General features: G+C 39.0%; 1 protein-coding gene across 1 annotated transcript in view; it reads right to left on the reverse strand.

The window, feature by feature from the left end:
* The window catches only part of kynu (kynureninase), a 150,604-nt gene that overhangs the window by 19,003 nt on the left and 108,322 nt on the right, over positions 1-23,279 (reverse strand). The window contains exons 9-11 of the mRNA XM_039757370.1: positions 8,602-8,700; positions 3,957-4,030; positions 3,276-3,328 (exon numbers count right to left, since the gene is read on the reverse strand). Coding sequence (XP_039613304.1) covers positions 3,276-3,328; positions 3,957-4,030; positions 8,602-8,700 — 226 coding nt within the window. The remainder of the gene's footprint in view (positions 1-3,275; positions 3,329-3,956; positions 4,031-8,601; positions 8,701-23,279) is intronic.

Raw genomic sequence — 23,279 nt, forward strand, 5'->3', positions numbered from 1 at the left:
CTGACACCTTATATTCCAAATCGTAACCTCAGATCCTCAAATGAGTGTCTCCTTAGAATTCCAAGAACAAAACTTAAAAGAAGTGGTGAGGCGGCCTTCTGCTGTTATGCACCTAAAATCTGGAATAGCCTGCCAATAGGAATTCGCCAGGCTGATACAGTAGAGCACTTTAAAACACTGCTGAAAACACATTACTTTAACATGGCCTTTCTATAACTTCAATTTAATTTAATTTAACTTAATCCTGATACTCTGTATGTTCAATTCCTCATAATAACTATTCATGGTGGCTCTAAAATCCGTACTGACCCCTACTCTCTTTTCTGTTTCTTGTTCCGGTTTCTTTGTGGTGGTGGCCTGCGCCACCACCACCTACTCAAAGCTTCATGATGCTCCAACAATGATGGATGGATTTAAAGGCAGATGTCTACGTGACCATCATCATCATCAAGCCCTTCCGTGAGAACCCTAAATCCAAAGAGGACTGTTTCATTTATGTTAGGTAGAATGCCCAGAGGGGACTGGGCGGTCTCATGGTCTGGAATCCCTACAGATTTTATTTTTTCTCCAGCCGTCTGGAGTTTTTGTTTTTCTGTCCCCTGGCCATTGAACCTTACTCTTATTCGATGTTAATTAATGTTGATTTATTTTATTTTATAAATTGTGTCTTTCATTTTTCTGTTCTTTAATATGTAAAGTACTTTGAGCTACTGTTTGTATGAAAATGTGCTATATAAATAAATGTTGTTGTTGTTGTTGTTGTTGTTGTATTGTAACATCAGCCTGACAAACTTTTACTATCTGCATGTGCAATGGGTCATGACTCCTCTCTTATGGGCAGAGTTAATTAAATGCGTAACTTGACCCATGCTTAGGTAAGCCCCATTCCATGAGGAAGAGGTATTTGGGGGTGTATTAATATACAAGCCAAAACAGATAATGCATGTATTAAATAAAAAAACATGAGGTCTACGTTGATTGCGGTACTTGGATTTCACCTGCCTTGGCTGGATAGCAAAGCTAGTGTGTATATTAACCAACTTGTAATCCAGTTTTGTTAGTTTAATTCCAATGCCAATGCCTTCTAATTTGAAAATTAATCTTTGGTGCGGGACTGAATTAAAGGGCTTTTGAATATCTTAGTAAAATCATATGCTTTGCTTGACTACTCCATTAGCCCACTCAGCAAGTCTAACAGATTGGTCTGGCATTGTTTTCATCTCAAAAGTCCATGATGGCTATTTTATTGGGAAGGGCACTCTTACGTTATCTCACTAGATTTCAAATAATGTTAAAATGACCCTCATACAGGGTCACTTTAGAGCATTTATGTAATTATTTTAAATTTCTGCAATTCTACAAAGAAAGTGACTTTTTTTGGAATAGCTGTGTTTTGGAGCAACCCAAAATAAAACCTTGATGACATGTAAACTTCACTTAAAGGGAAGCAGTGAAATCTGTGGTTATATTATTTTAGTCAGTGATTGAAAGCTTATTTCATGTGATAAATTATGCACTGCCGCTGGTGCAGATTATTAGCTTTTTACTGTGCGTTTTTCAAATAAAGCTGGGGATGGAGCACAAAATAAAACAGGAAGGTGAAAGGCACTTTCAGAATAACAAAATCAAAGATTAGTTTTTTTATTTGTGTTTGTTAACTAACTACCAGACTGTTTTGTTTTCCTCTTATGCTAGACTTTTCTTCTTTTACAAACAATGTTTAATCCTTTACTATCTAAATGTTAGATATTTTTCTTTTTCCACCTGAATTTTTCAGTCTTTCTTTTTTCATTTATCATCTCAGGAATATACTAAGGAGTTTTGTGATTCTTTCCAAGAATAACTTTCTATTTGCATCACCTCTTGAAGTGACTGTTGTGAGGCCAAAATGGAAACAAAGCAGACAAAAACATCAAATATTGATATTAAAAAAAGGAAAAATTTGCTCAAATGGCCCCATATTTAAAAGTTTGCAGTACACCATAACACAAAATGAGTTTTAGCCAAAACAAAAATGCACATCAAAAATACATCAATAAATGGTAATTTATAATATTTTACCATTTTATATCCATTTTTCCTTTGTTTATGTGTTACTCTAAAAATCAGATTTTGCCACTGCTACAAAAGAATTGTGATATAGCATTTTAGGTGGTATTTCGGTGCTATGATACTTGTGAAATAGCACCTCCATGTTTTATATTGATGACATAATGCGGCTATTAACCAGCCTAAGAATGTGTAAAGCCAATGGGAGCAAACAATTCCACCTAGAAAATCCCAAAATGGAGTCACGGTAAGAATAACACTAAATCTTTTAAAATGCACAGAGTCATAATACCGTCAGATAAGGTGTATGTAGTATATAACTGATGTCACTACTGGAAAGTCTTGTTGTTGCAGTATTCTTGGTTTTTCCTTCTTGTGTAAAAAGCAAATTACAATAAATAACAATGACAATATGGTTCCACTAGGGATGGATTGTGACCACGACAAAAATGAGAATTTCATGATTAATGAAAAGGTAAAATTTAACGGAAAGGAATCAAAGACAGATTTCTCGGTTGAAAAGCAAGCGTGCTAATCATCACTTTCTGCATGCTGTGGTTTTTCCAGAATTTGTTGGTTGCAGTTCTAAGTTGTACATCAAAACCTGTTTTCCAAATTTCAGGTTTGTGGTTTGAGAACAAAGCTGAGCATAAACAACAAACAAACAAGCAAAGATTGTGCTCTTCAGGTACAGAGGTGAGAAATTATTCAAAACTTAAGATTTAAATAATCATACCTTAGTTTTTACTTCATTTTAGGGTTAAAGATTATTATTATTTTTTTTTTTTTATTTGTTTTTATCTTTCTTTTAGCTCTTTGTAAAAAAAAAACCTGTCAGATAGTTCCCTGGCTGAACAGGTTTTAAGAAAACAAAACAAGCAAAAGAATATTGAGATGTGACTGAAGTCTGATAGATTTGGTGCTGATTTATCTCAGAAAGAAGATGTTAGACTGTGCTGTCTTAAAATTCTAAAGATGTAACATCTTTCCTTTGGGAATTCATAAGGGTTTCTTGACATTTACCACCTACTCAATATAGCTGCAAGTTATATTTCTCCACATCACTACTGTTTCAGTATGGCAGACTGAGTAACTCTTAAATGTTTGCATGGATTACAGTGTTTGTTGCTTTTCTTGAAAAATTACATTTTAGTTTCTACAAAAAAAAAAAATATTCTCAACATCTATAAATTTGATTTTGATGTTACAATTAATTAAATACATACTGTTATCCATTTGGAATCTTGTTTTGTATTCATGGCTCCACCATCCTCTCAACCTATAAGAGACACAGTGTAAGCAACATAAAATTAAATATTCAATACATTAAAAATCATTACAAAATATTTGATAGGGAATATACACATGGTGCTCTATGTTGTTAAACTAACAGGTTTGCTAGTTTAACAAGCACAATTATTTTAAATTAATTTTTACTATGCCATTGGACCATCTTCTTACTGTCCAATCTGAATTTACACCATTCTTGAATCATCTTTATATTGTTGTTGCATTTGCTAATTTGCTATTTTCTTGCAGAAATGAAAAATCTCATTTTAACAAAAGTTTTAGGAGTGTACCATAATGTATAAAAATGGAAAAACACGAAGCTCCCATTTTAAAAATGGTGCGCTGAACAAAATGATCGTTCAAAATATAGGAGCCTGTCTTAAAGTTATGCTTTACCCATCTCCAGAGCTGTCTATTAGACTCTTCTGCTCTTTGTTTCCTTTATTATTTGTGGAAAAAAAGAGGTAGGAGAAAGATTGAGAATATTGAAAAGGGTAAAAATATGCATACTATTCTGTTATATAAATGGGATAATGTATTACCATACTGCTTTAAAAATACTCAATTAAAATATTATAATAAAAAAATTAAATGAGTCAGACACTTTAAATACTTACACAGGCTTTATGGTGTGAGAATGCTTTTCATGAATAAAGGCACCTGCCAAGCCTCCAGCTCCTGAATTAATATACTGGAACAAAATTGAAATCCAGATTTACAACATAGAAGTTAGCAGTGAATACTGAATACTAAATGTGCGAGCATATAATAAATATAAGAAATTAATGCTATATTAACTTTTTTATTGTATTATTTAGCATTCCTCATAATGTAAATGTTGTTAATTGGTATACAAATAGTGGACAAGTTATATTTTACTTGATCCTTGACCTACTGGATCAGCTATAGCCACATCCTTTTTTAACCTATCTTTAACCTCAGTCCCAGTATTAAATTAAATTAACCTAATTTAAAGAAACCTCACATTCTTATTTATATTGTTTTATAAAGTTTATTCATAAGTTATTTATTTATTTATATTTATTCCAAGGAGGTCAGGTGCAGTGTGAGTTGGGTGCTGGCTGGAGGCGGGGACCTTCGCGGTCTGATCCTCGGCTATAGAAACTGGCTCTTGGGACGTGGAATGTCACCTCTCTGAAGGGGAAGGAGCCTGAGCTAGTGCGCGAGGTCGAGAGTCTCCGGCTAGATATAGTTGGACTCACCTCGACGCACATCTTGGACTCTGGAACCAATCTCCTTGAGAGGGGCTGGACTCTCTACCACTCTGGAGTTGCCTCCGGTGAGAGGCGCCGAGCAGGTGTGGGCATACTTATTGCCCCCCGACTTGGAGCCTGTGTGTTGGGGTTTACCCCGGTGGACGAGAGGGTGGCCTCCCTCCACCTTCGGGTGGGGGGAAGGGTCCTGACTGTTGTTTGTGCGTATGCGGCGAACAGCAGTTTGGAGTATCCACCCGATTTTGGAGTCTCTGGAGGGAGTACTAGAGGGCATACCTTCTGGGGATTCCCTCGTTTTGCTGGGAGACTTCAATGCCCACGTGGGCAATGACAGTGAGACCTGGAAGGGCGTGATTGGGAGGAATGGCCCCCCCCGATCTGAACCCGAGCGGTGTTTTGTTATTGGACTTCTGTGCTCGCCATGGATTGTCCATAACGAACACCATGTTCAAGCATAAGGGTGTTCATATGTGCACTTGGCACCAGGACACCCTAGGCCTCAGGTCAATGATCGACTTTGTGGTGTGTCGCCGGACTTGCGGCCATATGTCTTGGACACTCGGGTGAAGAGAGGGGCGAGCTGTCAACTGATCACCACCTGGTGGTGAGTTGGCTTCGATGGTGGGGAAGATGCCGGTCAGACCTGGTAGGCCCAACGTGTTGTGAGGGTCTGCTGGGAACGGCTGGCAGAGTCCCCTGTCAGAAGAGCTTCAACTCCCACCTCCGCAGAACTTCAACCACGCCCCGAGGGAGGTGGGGACATTGAGTCCAATGGGCCATGTTCCGTGCCTCTATTGTTGAGGCGGCTGACCGGAGCTGTGGCCGCAAGGTGGTCGGTGCCTGTCGCGGCGGCAATCTCCAAACCCGTTGGTGGACACCGCGTGAGGGATGCCGTCAAGCTGAAGAAGGAGTCCTATAGGACTTTTTGTCCTGTGGGTCTCTGGAGGCAGCTGATAGGTACCGCAGGCCAAGCGGAATGTGGCTTCGGTTGTTGCTGAGGCAAAACTTGGGCATGGGAGGAGTTTGGAGAGGCCATGGAGAACGACTTTGGACGGCTTGAGGAGATTCTGGTCCACCGTCCGGCGTCTCAGGAGGGGAAGCAGTGCAGTGTCAACACCGTATATGGTGGGGATGGTGCGCTGCTGACCTCACTTCGACGTTGTGGGTCGGTGGGGGAGTACTTGAAGACCTCCTCAATCCCCCTACCATGCCTTCCAATGAGGAAGCAGAGCCTGGGGCTCTGAGGTGGGCTCTCCCATCTCTGGGACTGAAGTCACCGAGGTGGTCAAAAAACTCCTTGGTGGCAGGGCCCCGGGGGTGGATGAGATATGCCCGGAGTTCCTTAAGGCTCTGGATGTTGTAGGACTGTCTTGGTTGACACGTCTCTGCAACATCGCATGGACATCGGGACAGTGCCTCTGGATTGGCAGACGGGGTGGTGGTCCCCTCTTTAAAAGGGGACCGGAGGGTGTGTTCCAACTATAGAGGGATCACACTCCTCAGCCCCTGGAAAAGTCTATTCGGGGGTTCTGGAGAGGAGGGTCCGTCGGATAGTCGAACCTCGGATTCAGGAGGAACAGTGTGGTTTTCGTCCTGGTCGCGAACAGTGGACCAGCTCTTCACCCTTAGCAGGTCCTGGAGGGTGCATGGGAGTTTGCCCAACCAGTCTACATGTGTTTTGTGGACTTGGAAAGGCGTTCGACCGTGTCCCTCGGGAATCCTGTGGGGGTGCTCGAGAGTATGGGGTACGGACCCCTGATAAGAGCTGTTCGGTCCCTGTACAACCGTGTCAGAGCTTGGTCCGCATTGCCGGCAGTAAGTCGAGCCCGTTTCCAGTGAGAGTTGGACTCCGGTAGGGCTGCCCTTTGTCACCGATTCTGTTCATAACTTTTATGGACAGAATTTCTAGGCGCAGCCAGGGTGTTGAAGGGGTCGGTTTGGTGGACTCAGGATTGGGTCACTGTTTTTGCAGATGATGTTGTCCTGTTTGCTTCATCAGGCCGTGATCTTCAGCTCTCTCTGGATGGTTCGCAGCTGAGTGTGAAGCGGCTGGGATGAGAATCAGCACCTCCAAATCCGAGACCATGGTCCTCAGCCGGAAAAGGGTGGAGTGCCCTCTCAGGGTTGGGGGAGAGATCCTGCCCCAAGTGGAGGAGTTCAAGTATCTCGGGGTCTTGTTCATGAGTGAGGGAAGAATGGATCGTGAGATTGACAGGCGGATCGGTGATGCGGGCTCTGCATCGGTCTGTCGTGGTGAAAAAAGAGCTGAGCCATATATAGGCAAAGCTCTCAATTTACCAGTCGATCTATGTTCCTACCCTCACCTATGGTCATGAGCTATGGGTAGTGACAGAAAGAACGAGATCGCAAATACAAGCGGCTGAAATGAGTTTCCTCTGCAGGGTGTCTGGGCTTTCCCTTAAAGATAGGGTGAGAAGCTCAGTCATCCGGGAGGGGCTCAGAGTAGAGCCGCTGCTCCTCCGCATCGAGAGGAGTCAGATGAGGTGGCTCGGGCATCTGATCAGGATGCCTCCTGGACGCCTCCCTGGTGAGGAGTTCCGGGCACGTCCAACCGGGAGGAGGCCCCGGGGAAGACCCAGGACACGCTGGAGGGACTATGTCTCCTGGCTGGGCTGGGAACGCCTTGGGATTCTCCCGGAAGAGCTGGAAAGAAGTGTCCGGGGAGAGGGAAGTCTGGGCTTCTCTGCTTAAGCTGCTACCCCTGCGACCCGACCTTGGATAAGCGGAAGAGGATGGATAGATGGATGCATATTCATAAGTACTATTTTCTAAACACATCTGATCCAATATAGAGTCAGAGCCCTTTCATCATCTTTTTATGGTATCCCTATGATGCCCCATTACCTCAACCCCAGCACAGATTAAACTCAGGGCTTCTCGTAGTTCATGAAACCAAGCACCAGTGACCGAAGGAGGGACAGCGACTGCTTTAAGTTCCCCAGGCTCTGCACATTCTACAGACACCTCCTGATCCATTACAGTCCTTATGCTCTTTTATTCTTTACACCACCACACACTTCTCAATACCTTGTACACCATTTTCAATACTCTGCACCCTCAGGCTTTAAACGACAATCCAGGGACACCTCTCATTCACTGACACACTTTCTATTGGCCATAACTACCCTTGCCTTATGGCTTCATTTCAGTCTAGCTAACGCTCTGTCTTACACAGTGCTGCAAATATCACACTTTTAGGATAACCACTCAAGTAAAAAGGACAAAAGTAATGTCATTTTTCCATGTACAATATTTGCCAAGTCTTCCACATCCAGCTGTGCAAGCCAACAATAAGCTTGTCCTGAAACCTGCTAACCCGTGTATTGCAACTCCACTTTGCTTCATGACACAAACATGATTTGTCCACCATTTACTTAAAACCTTTACACTAACTATACATGTTTCAGAGTTTTTTGCCGCTAACATAATAACACTGTGCTTTGGGTAAGCATAAAAAATTTGGCATATTAAGAAAAATTTACACTTCTGTACTTTGCTTAGTTAATTGGGCCTATGTTACGAACATAATGTTGTCTAACCTGCTTAAGGCAATTGAAGATTATTGGTGACCAAAGACTGGTGAGCAAAAGTCCCAAGCATTGAACTAACCCTTGATAGAAAGCCAGTCCATAGCAGGGTCCACTTGAATGCATAACCATCAGCCTATTTAGAATAACTGATTAAGCTAACCTGCATATCTCAGGGAAGGAAAACTGTAATACCATTAACCTCTGCACCACCATGACACCCAATAAGCACATTGTCTTTTAATTATTCAAAAATGTACTTAATATGACCAGCGGAAATGCCTCAACATCTATAATTCCTGCAGCTATTTGAATGTTGAACAATTTCATTACCTGGTGCCCTTATAAACTGCTTTTAAATGAACAAATATACTACTTTCAGTCTTCCTAAAACTAGTCTGCATTCTTGGCTTGAATGAAACAAAGTTCATTAGGCAATCATAAAAGTGGCACAAGTGTAAGGCAAGTGTCTGGTTTACCTTATATGAACACCAGCAGGCAAAGTCAGCATTCCAGTTGTGTAACTGCAACTCTGTGTTACCAACAGCATGTGCCAAGTCAAACCCAACAAAACAACCCTAGAAGAAAGATCATTTACAAATAAATGTTACAATTTAACACATAAAAGAAAAGGCAAACAATGATAGAGTCAGATAAAAACTTTATAAATCAAAAAATGTCAGATTCAGACATGACCAGCAAAACCTTTTAATACACAAAGTCATCTTTTTCTGAACTCAATTTTAAATTCATGAAGCCAAAAGGAAATCAACATGGCAAACCAAGAAGATAATATGTAAGTGTTACAAATGGTTGTTTCTCTGTATGAGTGGAAATCATTGGTCATTATCATTGGTCCATTCCACCACCCTTCCTTTGACTTTCAAATATTTTCTTTCACTGGGTTATGGGGAGTCAGAGCTAAGCATAGAGAAATTGGGTTTAAAACAGTTACCAGCCGTGGTTTAGATGCCATGGAACACACTCCCTTAAAATCCCACATTCACTTATACAAAACAAATTTTCAGTCACAAATTAACTTGACTTGCATGCTCTTTAAACATAGGAAGTACCCAAAGGAAAATTACATAAACACAGGAAGAATATGCAAACTCTAAATGATACAGAGACCACAAAGAGAATCAAAGAACAAATGCTTGCGAAGTAGCAGGTTAATTATTGTCATCAAAGTGCAGATACCTGAGAAATAAACTGAACCGTTACTCACTTGTGATTTTCTGACCATACGATAAAGGTTATGTTGACTAGCACATTCCAGCTTCAGCTGTTTGAATTACATCTTGATATACACGAGGCTCAAAGAAATGTGGCAACTCATCATAACGGACATTAGACTCATATCCAGCTTGGAATTTGGCTTAGTGTATGCTGTTGTAATAGTTGCTGTGTACATACTGTATCTTGGGTTCAGTCAGGATTATAGCTAACATTGCCGTCATTTATGAACGGACTGAAATATTGTAAGGGATTATCAGTATCTAACACTTCTTTCTTGAGCCCCAGAAATACAGTGAATGGCAATTTTGAAAGCTACTGAGCCCATTCAAAGCAAAATCATCACCTTGTCTTCTTCATTAACAATTGAACTAGAATATATCATGCTTTCACTATCAGCTCCGGAAGAACTGTCACTATTCCCACACAGTAAACCACTTTCTATTTCACACGCTTTACATGCCCATATTCAGCTTGTTCTATCACCGCAAATGCTGTGGGATCAGCCGCCCCTTCACCGAGCTCCCAATCACTGGATGAACATACACGGGCAGCTCATAGTGGTTAACTTTCGTTTTTAGAGTTAAAAGTTACAAGGGTTAAAGACTAACAGCAGGAACATTTATTCAAAAACCAAATATGAAATTCTTATTAATATATTTTAATTAATTTCAGGACCCCTGCATCCCAGGTTAGCCCTTGTGCAAGTCCGGTTGTGACAAAAACTAAAATTGTTTTTAGTAAATTATTTTATTTTTGTTAGTCTTTCCAGCTACTTTAATAGTTTAGTTTTTGTTTTTTATTTTGGTTTTGTTAATTATTTTTTTTACAAGTTTTGAAAATTGTTTTTTTAATAATAGTTTCTATTTTGATTTTAGTTTTCATTAACTGTAATAACTTTGTAAAAAATCATGTATGTCATGTGATCACTCAATCTACGTGAAGAAGCCATGTGTTGTTAGATAAAATGAAAGAGTAGGTAGCATTACATTTTTTAGGCCACAGGGAAAATATAGCTTTGCAATAGCAACCAACCAATTTTCAAATTTTGCACCAAACTTTGAACACCTTTATTATATGTGAGGTGACACACAGATTAATGCATTTTCATGCCACTCCATGTGAGGTAATGTTAAAGCAAGCTGCATTCAGGCATTTAATTGTTGGTTTTCCTCAAGTTGTTGGTACAATTGACGGCACACACATAAAAATCATTAACCCAAAGTGGATAAGCATGCATACTTGAAACACAAGCAGTATGACAGTATCAGAACTCAAGGAGACATAGATGCAAACTTTATTAAAGTAGCCACCATATTACCCTGAAGATATGCAGGGCTGGATGGGACAACGAAGTGTCAACGAAGTGCGCTAAGCTTTACATTCCACAAAACCCTGGAATATTTGTGATATAGACATTTGACAATTGCAGCCTCACAGAAGATTATCAGGGGATCATAGAGAGAGACAAGAACTTGCATATCCGGAAAATGTTCAGGAACAGTGGACATGAGTTCAGAAACAGCACAAGCCATGGCTAATTTTAGTAACTGTCAGTTTACGAGGCATTTCCCATGGCCATAACAGTGAATAAGGTGATTCTTCTGAAAGTTTGACTGTGGATCATTCATTGTTAAATAGACTTGACCCTTATCGGACTTTACTGTCATTAGGTGTGTGTGTGTCTCTGTCTTTCCATCCCAGTGGTTGTTACAGTATTATTCTTAATGTGGCAACAATTACATGCAGCTTAATTCAATAGACTACCTTATTATGGTTTTCTTCTACTTCTATTTATCCTACAACTTTAAATGTCTAATAGTATTATTAATCAATATAATAATAAAAATAATAATTATTATTAAAAATCATGGCAGCAAAGCCTTAATAGTAGTATCAGAAAACTAGAAAGTGTATGCTGCAAGTTTGCCATAAAGTGTAATTCATTGTCAAATGCAAACTTCTTCTAGCTGGGAGTAAGTGTAGGATCCTCATGTCCAACTCTGTGGTAGGAAAAACTTTAGATGGATTTTTAGTACAATCTCTAGGAGTAATTCTGAAACGCTTAATAAAGTGGACATGATAATATGGTGTTGTGTGTGGTGGTAGTCTTAATTACTGTGCTACCATACCACATGTTACTATTATTTTATTATCATCAATAATACAAATAATAATAATAGCCTGTTTAGAGTCTGAATTTAGGAGGTCTATTGGAGGAATTTGGAGTATCCAGTAAAAACTTGAGGTGACAGTGACCAGGTGGTAATATGGCCTGGTTCATATTTGTGTTGTGTATTATTGTTATTTTACTTTCACATTTCAATTACTTTACAATTTTCTAAATAGAAAGCATAGATCTATATTTTGGGGCATTACAAAGAATGAAATATACCTCTTAATTGAATAATGATGGCAAACAAGAAACTAAAGATTTGGATGGACAAAAAACAGTGTTTCCTCAACATCTACAAATATTACTGTTTAAGTGCTCCCTTTAGATGTTAGTCCAGGTTTGGTAGTGCTGAAAAACTAGGAGAAGTTGAATTGTACGATTTATTAAAGAAAATATTAAGGGTAACAGAGAATTTTTTTGGTAAAACTATTTACAAATTCCAACTCTCGACAAACAGCGACAAGGTCTGAGGGGCTTGATATATATAACATTGATGAATGAGTTGTTTTTCTAGTGACCTCAAGCTGCCTTTTAAATTGTGATTTATTCATGTTACCCAACACAGCAGGTAGCTAAATGTCAATCCATTTCATTTGAGGATTTAAACAAAACCGGAAAAGTAGGATTTTGTACCCTATTATGATAAGACAAGAATATCTGACAGCTCAATAACCTGTAGCCAAATACATAGACCAAATAAATTGATTTTTCAGGTTTTCAGGAGCATGCTTGGAATATAATGTGAAATAAAAATAGCACACTAAAATATACACAACATATTCTGAAAGTTAATTTAAATGTGACCCCAACACATGGAAAAAGAAGACTCTGTTAAGAATTTTTACCACACAGGGAGGAGAAACTGAAGAATACAAATTTAAGCAATAGAGCTAAGATTTGGACTGCCTGGGACTAGCTAAACTGTTTATCCAGTGTGTTAACTATGAAATGAGGTAGCTTTCTGACCTCAATGCTCCAGTGGCAAGTATTTCTCTGTTTTGGCCCTAATTTAAAAGCCTCTATGGTGTGGACTCCTCCACAGAGTAAGGAGCCCATGGCACAGCTGCACACTTATTAGGTGACCTTTAACAAAGGAATGCATCAGGTGAACATTTTTAATGTACAGACAACTTTCAGTGAGGTCACCCGAATGGGGGCGGGGTTAAAGCTGATTTGTTACCACTCCGAATTAAAGGCCTCTTGTGATTCTGCTGTATTTACTGAAATGTGTCCTCTTACCAAATCCCTAATAGCATTGTGGATCCTCCCCCCTATGCAAGAATAGCATTCTTCTGAACCTTTAATGTGACTAATTAGTTTTTAGATGGTTCATTCTTTATTTTTACAAGGGAGGCTCGATCAATATATACTGTGTATAGTGGGGATGTAGTCTCATAGCCTCACAAATAAAACATATTTTATAGCTTTGACCCAGAAAACACTATTGTCATAAAATACACTATAATTCTCAAATAAATGCAAATATGTGTGTGCCATTACTATGACAGTGCTGTTCCTTCCCAGTTGTCCCACAAAGTTACAAATTTGTGGAAGTTTAAAATGAAGGTAGGGCAAATTGACATTTTCACATTTGCTAAAACTTAATGCTTACTAAAACCTACATCCATAAAAAAGCTTTAAGTATACCATTAATATAATAAATCAGCTGACTACGAGATGCAACAACAGAGGCACTGTTAATTTACAGTTCAAAGGATTCAAAGGACCTGATTTTCATTCTCAGTTTGTTTTCTATGGGCTATCTGTGCAGTTAACTGGTATAAGTAATTTGTTCCAGTATGAATGAATGTGGCTCTTGTAGTAAACAGATATCCCATCCAGGGTTGGCTGTTTCCTTGTAGCTTATGCTGTAACCTTTAAATTCAAAAGCTGGATGTAGAACATAGATGAATAAACTGTGGTAGAGGGTAGCACTGCTGATTCACTGGTTAGCAGAGCTGGTGCAGGAAAAAGTAGTGTGCTGATCATGCTGACATGACCTTCATGACACACACCACACACAGGCACATTGTGTCACACTAGGGGAATTGGTTCCTATATCATCTTCATTGTCACTGACAATGGATAGGTGGGTTGCTGATTGTGCAATTCATATTGAGCATTAATCCCACACTGTCAACTTTCAGGAGCCTGTGTAAAGACACAGGTACACCTATGTACACTCTTACAATGAACAACCGAGCTAACAAATGTGCATGGGGACTACATTTGCTGCTGCTAAAAACTAATTGTGCTCAGGGCTACTTTTTTGTGCACCACCCTGTGCATTCTGTCCATGTATGTGTGGGTTTCCTGGAACACCTAACAAATATACATGTTAGATTCATTGGTGACTCTGGTAGATTTGCATAAGTGACAGTAATCTGTTATCCTGTTTCATTGTGAGCCCAAATTGGAATAAGCCAAATAGATGAACAGATTTAATTTAGAATACTGACCTAGGCATACCATCCAAGTGTCTACTTCTGTAATTAGTGCCCAATAAATCCATTCAATTATTCGTTCAGTCAGTAATTCATTTACAGTCATATGAAAAAGTTTGGGTGCCCCTCTTAATTTTTTGGATTTTTGTTTATCATTGGCTGAGCTTTCAAAGTAGCAACCTCCTTTTAATATATGACATGCCTTATGGAAACAGAAGTATTTCAGCAGTGACATTAAGTTTATTGGATTAACGGAAAATATGCAATATGCATCATAACAAAATTAGACAGGTGCTTAAATTTGGGCACCCCAACAGAGATATTACATCAATACTCAGTTGAGCCTCTTTTTGCAAATATAACAGCTTCTAGATTTCTCCTATAACCTTTGATGAGTGTCTGGATTCTGGATGGAGGTATTTTTGACCATTCTTTCATAAAAAATCTCCCCAGTTCAGTGAAATTTAAAGGCTGCTGAGCATGGACAGCCTGCTTCAAATCATCCCATAGATTTTCGATGATATTCAAGTCAGGGGACTGTGACGGCCATTCCAGAATATTGTACTTCTCCTTCTGCCATGAATGCCTTTGTAGATTTCGAACTGTGTTTTGGGTCATTGTCTTGTTGGAATATCCAACCCCTGCATAACTTCAACTTTGTGACTGATGCTTGAACATTATCCTGAAGAATTTGTTGATATTGGGTTGAATTCATCCGACCCACAACTTTAACAAGGGCCCCAGTCCCTGAACTAGCCACACAGCCCCACAGCATGATGGAACCTCCACCAAATTTGACAGTAGGTAGCAGGTGTTTTTCTTGGAATGCGGTGTTCTTCTTCTGCCATGCAAAGAGCGTTTTGTTATGACCAAATAACTCAATTTTTGTCTCATCAGTCCAAAGCACTTTGTTCCTAAATGAATCTGGCTTGTCTAAATGAGCATTTGCATACAACAAGCGACTCTGTTTGTGGCGTGAGTGCAGAAAGGGATTCTCTCTCATCACCCTGCCATACAGATGTTCTTTGTGCAAATTGCGCTGAATTGTAGAACGATGTACAAATACATCATCTGCAGCAAGATGTTCTTGAAGGTCCTTGGAGGTGATCTGTGGGTTGTTTGTGACCATTCTCACAATCCTGCTCATATGCCGCTCCTGTAATTTTCTTGGCCTGCCAAACCTGCTGGTTTTAACAGCAACTGTGCCTGTGGCCTTCCATTTCCTGATTACATTCCTTACACTTGAAACTGACAGTTTAAACCTCTGAGATAGCTTTTTTTAGCCTTCCCCTAAACCAGGATACTGAACAATCTTTGTTTTTAGATCTTTTGAGAGTTGCTTTGAGGTTCCCATGCTGTCATTCTTCAGAGGACAGTCAAAGGGAAGCACATCTTGCAATTGACCACCTTAAATACCTTTTCTCATGATTGGACACACCTGTCTATGAAGTTCAGGCTTAACGCGCTAATCCAACCAATTTGGTGTTGCAAGTAATCATTACTGAGCAGTTACATGCAATCAAATCAGCAAAATTACAAGGGGACCCACATTTTTGCACAGCCAGTTTTTCACGTTTGATTTAATTTCATACAACTAAATATTGCTTCACTAAAAATCTTTTGTTCGGAAAACACCCCAGTACTCAGATGTTCCTAGGAAATGAAAGACATACCACTGTTATCTTTTTTGCTGAAAGTAAAGTAAATTATTATGCATACTGAGAGGGGGTTCCCAAACTTTTTAATATGACTGTATTACCTGAATTCAGTTACTTCATCACAGAATTGTGGTAAGCAAAAGTCAATGACTGCAGTATCAGGCACAAAGCAGGAAGCAACCTTGAGGAAGTTGCCAAATCACTGCAGGGTTTATTCCCACACAAACCTACACAGAGTCAGATCAGAGTTGACACCCACATCTGGCACATTTTTGGAAATGTGGGAGTAATCACAAGTTCTCAGATGACAAAAACATGAACATTAAAGATGAACATAGGGAAACTATGGAAAGTCCATACAGTGACTAAGCTGGAATGTCCATGGAGCTGGGAAGTAGTGACAAATGCAAATAATGTAAATGTAAATAATGGCAGAACTGAGTATACATCATATAACTGACATCACTAAGCACTTCAGGTACTAATTCATTGGCCACTCATGATTCAGTGGCACTCCATCAAGGAATGCTTCCCATCTTGCACCCAATGCTTCCTGAGTAGAGTCTACTTCTCATTTTAAGCATGTTTTTATATTAAATTATGGAATATTTAGTCAAGCTGTCCCATTGTATGTTATTGCATGTTATGTCGTTTAGTGTTCCTGCATTTCCATGATATCCTGATTTACTCATATTAAGGTAATATTAAGATTTATTCTCTGAGTGGCAAACAGTAAAAGTGATCCTGCCTCTCTGTTATATACCAAAAAAGTCCCAGACAAGAACACAATCAAACTTTTTTTCATCTTTAATTAGCACACAAAAGGTGGATTAGAGCACAGAGATATCTCTTTAAACGGAATTAAGTAAAGTTAAAGATAGACACCTCTCTGCCAGAGCTGGAGTCAAATCAATAATAATAATCTAGTAGTAATCTAATCAAGTTATCCAGGTTAAATGACTTACTTTCCAGCTGGTGCATTGTGCTTAATGAATAAGTAGTGTGAGCATTTTCCCTTTCCAGAAAATGAGATGATCATATTTGATCTTCATAGTGCTTATATTAATAAATAGTCATCTTAGATGTAAGTAAGTCCAGCCCTGAGTAAATGCATGGCTTAATAATCATAATCATTTAATTCCCACAAATTTCTGGCATTTCCAGTGCAACAATGAGCCGTTTTTCATGAGAGTAGGTAACTACAGCACATGGGAGGCAGCCTTATTAATAGAGTAAATAATACGGCGTATTTGATAGCCAGCAGGTCTCTTAACTCACAGTGCAGTGCTCATGCTGGCTTGTAATAATGCCTGCTTCAGACACAAATAGCAGCCATGCAGAAATCTGCAAAATATTCTGTACAGAGAGCAAGGGGGGAAACTTCACTGGCATCACATTTGTCTGACTAAGTTCTTACCATAAACAACAACAGATGGAAGAATCTGATTTGGAGTGCTTTAGGAACCAGGTATCAGACTTATGTTGAGCTTTTAAACAGATAAAGAAAATATTAGAATGCATATAGGCATTGCATGAATATACATATGGTTTGGCTTTTTAACTCCTAAAATCTCAGATTTTGGAAGAAGAAATACATAAATAAATACAAAGCAGCATCACTGCAGCTGGTTGCATCGCTATTCTTGACAATGTTCAATTAACCTTTGAATACTTCAGGACCTTATTATATTATAGCAGCCATAAATAATTAACTGGTACTGTGCCGAATAAATCTACATTAATAAACCTTAAGTTCAAGTCTGTCATATGTACACCATACGATGAGATTCTTACTTGCATGTCTCCCACAGACTAATATCAGTAGTACATCAATAACAGACAAGGAATATAATAGTCCTGTGAAAAATTTTGTGTATCAAATATTCTTTTTTTTAACATACTGTATGTTGACATATCCAGGAATCGTCTTCTGAGCAGTAGCTATACTGTATATAAGTGATATACAGTAAACATAATGTCACAGTTACCTTTTTTAGTCCATAGTGTAATTTAAACTAGCATAAATGCAAATTTTTCATGTGGAAAACGTTATTACCTTAAATACTTAAAATGAGAATAAGGTGCAAATGATTTGAACATCCTTGCAGAGGATTTTGTCTGACTATGTCCTTTTATTTAAACCTCAGACATTTAGCCTAGTTTACTGTTTGTTGCTGAAGTATGTGTTATCACCATGACTAGGTCAAAAGAGCTCTCTGAGGCCTTCAGAAAGAAGGTCATACTGTGAATGCCTATGAGTTTGGAAAGATATTCGAAAAGATCACCAAACAACTGCAAACTTGAAAGCACAACACAAGATGCTGAAAGAAGTCCCTAAGAACACAATTTCAACACAGGACATACTGATATATCTTGCCACTGTTAATGTCAAGATGCATGAGTCTACCATAAGGAAAAGGCTGCACAAATAAGATCTCCAGGGGTAGTGTGCCAAGAGGAAACATTTGCTGTCCCAAAAGAACATCAGGGCAAGTCCACAGTTTAACAGTGAACATCTAGGCAAAGATCAGGTGTTCTGCAGCAATATGTTTAGGACAGGCCAGGCAAAGGTAGAGATATGTGGCCAGAGTATCAGAAGACATCTTTAGTAAAAACCAACAACACTTATTTGGGCAGAAGAAGCTGCTACCAACTGTAAAGAATTGTGGTGGAAATGCTATGGTTTGGGGCTTATTTGCTGCACCAAGTCCTGGGCAGCTCACCATCACAGACTCCACTATAAATTATTGTACTGGAGGGGGCTTGAGGATAATGTGAGTCCACCATTTAGAAGGCTGAAGTGCTGCTGAAAGTGAACCTTGCAACATGACAATGACCATACACAAACCAGTAAATCCAGCAAGTTATAGCTGAAAAGAAAGAAATGGAGGGTTCTGGAATGGTTAAGCATAAGCCTGAATGTGAATCCTATTGCAGTGGTGTGGATAGATTTGAAACAGGCTGTGCACGCATGTCACCCCTCAAACACCTTAGGTAAAATAATTCTACATATCAGAGACTGGTAGACAGTTCGGGGAAATGCCTACTTGAGGTTACTTCTGCCAAAGGGGCCAATACCACCTATAAGAGTTGAGGGGCTATTTACTTTTTCACAGACAGAAGTAGCATATACTGTATGTTCATTTTTTCCTGAATAAACTATTGCAAAGTCAATTTTGCATTGTTTAATTACATCACCTTTATCTAAAGATACTTTTTAAGTGAAGATCAAATCTTGATATGTCTATATATGTCGAAAAAGCAAAAAAAATTCTTGGGGTGTACTTACTATTTCACCTGAATGTATATACAAGAAACATTCGTACAATTGTCTCTATGAGGGTTATAGAGTCTCTGTATGACCTGTGAGTGAAAATGTTCCTGTATCTGGTCGTGCAAGTGCTAAAGCTTCTGAACTTTTTGCCAGAATGGATGAGAGAAAACGTGGCTGTACAGGGTGGTAGAGGTCTTTATTGATACAGTTTGGCTTTGGAATGTAGCGTGTGATGTATGTCCTGAGCAGAAGGTAGCTGTGCTGTGTAATTGTGTACTACTTTGTAATCCTGAACAGAACAGTTGTTAGGAGGCTATGCAGTAAGTGAGGTCAGATTCTGGGTTTCACCTATAGTTGATGAACATGAGATGAGAATTTTCTCAGAGTAGAGTTGTGGGTCAGTAGTGGATGATAGCTGAGATGTGAAGTAATCAGAGGTGGTGACTGAAAAAAATGTAAAGGTGCTGATCTTGTAAATGGCATCCCTGTTGATGTAGATGGTAGTGTGATCTGCTTCCGGCTTCCAAAAAGCTTTAACCTTCTCTTTAGTTTTGCTGATATTTAAAGGAGAGATTATGATCCTGGCATCACTTACAAATGTGACCAAGAAATTTAAAATAGGGAAGACAACTTTGAATTAGAACTTGCACTGATGCTAAATTCAAACACACTGAATTGATACTAATAACTCACCCTCACTTTAAATGCTAGTTTCATCTATTTCAGTACACCAGCTGCATATAATTTGATTTACTGAAGCTCATAGAAACATTAACTGAAATATATTAATAAAAATATACTATACAAGATAAGGGTAACAGCAATTGTTATTAACCAAAAACCAAAACGGACAGATACACGTATTCATTAAGCAGTATCCCCGTCAAAAATTACACTTCTATGGTTCAGTCAGAGGATATCTAGAAAGTACTCATCTGTTGATGGCTTACAGACATCTCATACAGGGCCAATTAACCTAACATGGATGTTTTTGGAATGTGGGAGAAAAAACAGAGTATCTGTAGAAAACTCTACACAGACAGGGAGAAAGTACAAACTCCACATTTAAGTTCTGACCACTGTTACACCCTTAAATAGGAAATAACAATGATTCAAGAGCATGAAGTACAATAGATTTTAAGGTCAAGATGCTTCTCAATGTTAATACATCTCCCTACTTGTATTTAGATAGACCTATAAAACCTGCTGGCTCTTGTCTATTCCTGATGCCAGGTGGCAGGTCAGTAAACAACGAGTAGGTGAGGAGTAACAGCTTGGATTTGATCTTTAAATCTTGGCACTTTAGTCTGGAAGAATAGAGTGAATCCCCAATAACATAGATTGTTTTTTGTGATTTTAGAAGTGGTACCCCCAAACTCTTTCTAGCCTCTCTTGTTCTATGCAGAAATACTGCCCAATGACACAGTGATGGGGATGAGTTTCACATATCTTTACAAAGAGTCATTTGGTGTTTATGTGAACATTGCCTGGAATACAGAAAAATATGTGGATGATTATGTCTTCATCCCTTTCAAAAACAATAAATATGTTACCAAAAGATGGTTAACAGGGCATGGACTTTAGGTGTGTTGTCTACTGTCCAGTCAATCAATCAGTTTTACTTTTAGCATTCTGTTAGACACATTAATTGTGTGTGATGTATATGTAAGTTGATATACAGTGCATATGAGTAAATCACATAATCATTTTTATCAGTGAATTACCTGAAATGAAAATAATTACTGCACCATACTGAATATGTGTCCTTAGAACAGTAGTGTCCAACCTTTTCTATGCCCCACAGCCCTACAAAATTTATGTTCACATTCCCAAGAAAAGAAGTATCACATTTGAAGAGAAAGAAGTTACATTTCTAATTTTGAACCACAAACAGTACTGCGGTTGAACAAACTGAACTAAAATAAAATAAACTTTTAAATAAGTGCATAAAGTGCAGTTTATGTTTAGGAATCTCAGTCTTGAAGCTTGCATAATTAATTGAGGAGGCTGAGGAATTCCACGTAGCATCAAACGCCATGAGGAAATGACACGCACTCTGTGACTGAGGGATTTGGGGCACTGAAGACAATAAAACAATGGATGCTAGTTCAAAAACAGTTGAGGCTGCATTATTAAAATTGCTGTGCTACTACCAAGACCACGAGCAGAAGAGATGGGATGAGTGTAACCATTAGGTGTTGCATCCAATTCAGTCCCACTTGTTTCCCTCTGGCAAAAATGTCAATAAAATCATGAAATCAGAGACGATTTCACGATTATGGCTTGCACAGAAATCAATACTAGACCTTGCTCTATTCTACAGGTCACTACAAGTTCTAAATTCCATTCTGTTAAAAGTTATTCACCTTTACAAACACTCCAACCGCAGCAAGGAATCTGTGAGAATGCACATTTCAGTGGCTCAGTCACAGGTGACAGCTGTGTGTGCAATGCTTGATTCTTTTCATATCAAAGAACAAGAGCACTAACTAATAAATGACCTATAAATAACAGTACACTGCAAGACACTGATTGCACCACAATAAAGTAGGACAATGCACCTCACTCAATTTTGGCAAATCGCAATGCAGCCTTTCGCTTTGTCACAGCCCCTGAAATACCAGCTTGCTCCTGTTTGAAAACCCTTGCCTTAGAAGCTGGTTTTATGGCGAAATCAATCATAATTTGCTAATATGGTAGACTGCTGGCTCACATTAAGTTACTGAAAGAAGAACGAATTCACCTCACAAGCTTCAGCTACCACTGTGAGCAAATGATCATATTCTTAAAATGGAAGTTGTCACTGTCCATTCTATTTGATTTAATTTAATTTTAACTCCTTAACTTGTGACACTTTCAGAATTTCTTTGCCTTATCCTAACTCCTGTTACGTTTTATATTGTTAAAATAGCACAGGTGTAGCCTACCAGAGCTAAACGTCTTGTGTAACTGGTTTGCCAAAAGATCTGAGGCAGGTCTCATTCAGTCAGGGAGTACATAAACGAAATGATATTTAGTAGGTAAATTTGATTGTGTCTAGTGTCAAAATACAAGCACTTCCTAACTGTACACTTTTAAACATTTCCCCAAAGGTATATGCAAAGCTAGTGGCATGGCTGTACATTAGATAAATGGGCATTTGTTATCTGTAGAGGCAGAAAGTTAGAGAATGATGATGAAATACCAAGCACAAACAAAAATTTATTGTATTTTTGACAAAGCTTGGATGTAGTTAGTGTTTTTGAACAAACATTGTGATAGGCAGCCGGGCAAAGGACCACCTTTTGAGAAGAGGACCCGGGGAGGGACATATCACCAGCAGTACCTCCCCTGGGACACAAGAGGGCAGCCCCCCTGGTTTACATCGGGGCCACGGAGCTGGAGCTTAGAAGCTCAACCATTCATGGGCCCGTGGCCACCACCAGGGGGCGCCTGGACAGTTCCAGTGCCGTGGTCTACAGCACTTTTGCCATACCCAGAAGTGCTGCCAGAAGAGGAACTGGATTCCAATGCAGCACTTCTGCCACACCCGGAAGTGCTGCCGGAACTTGATCGAGGAGCACCTGGAGCACTTCCAGGTGAGGTATAAAAGAGGCCACCTCACTTCTGCAAGAGAGCCGGAGTCGGGAGGAAGGAGATGAAGCTTGTGGGAGAGGAGTAGAGGCGGTCAGAGAAAAGAAGTAAGGACGGAGCTTTATTGGGGTTTGTGCATTGTGCTGTGCAAAAGAACAATAAACGTGTGTGTTCTGGACATTATGGTCTGTTGTCTGTAGCCGGGCTAATCTTCTACAAAATACATGTTATTTTTATCATAAACAGCCAATTAATATTCCATTCAGTCTTTTTAAATGTTTTCGTACATGCAATATTATCCATTAATATGGAAACAATTTGCTGATCAACCATTTTGCAATAATTTCCTGTGAACAGTTAGGTGTTGCTAGGGAGTGGAGGTATTTGGGTGGGGTTGCATGTATTAACATCTAAAAGGATTTTGGAATACATTTACGATGGTTGTACAGTAAACAAGGAATGTGTACAACAAGATTGAAGCATTGAGCCTGCAAAAATAATTTATTAAATTAAAAAGAGTGTGGTATTCACATATTTGTGTATGTAAAATGTAGCAACCTTTACCACTGAATGAATCTGCTCATTAGTGGGTTATGTAGAACAACACTCACTGTACTGATTAATGGGTACTTCAGGGTTTGTTTGTTTGTTTGCTATTAATGGTAAATGACTGAACAAAGTGAGAGTCCGGTGTAATTTAGAAAGTAAACAAGTCACTAGTATCAAGACCAAAGGAAAGTCACTAAACAATCAAAAATCAAAGATAGATAGATAGATAGATAGATAGATAGATAGA

Source organism: Polypterus senegalus, chromosome 6 (assembly GCF_016835505.1).
Source record: "Polypterus senegalus isolate Bchr_013 chromosome 6, ASM1683550v1, whole genome shotgun sequence".
NCBI lineage: Eukaryota > Metazoa > Chordata > Cladistia > Polypteriformes > Polypteridae > Polypterus > Polypterus senegalus.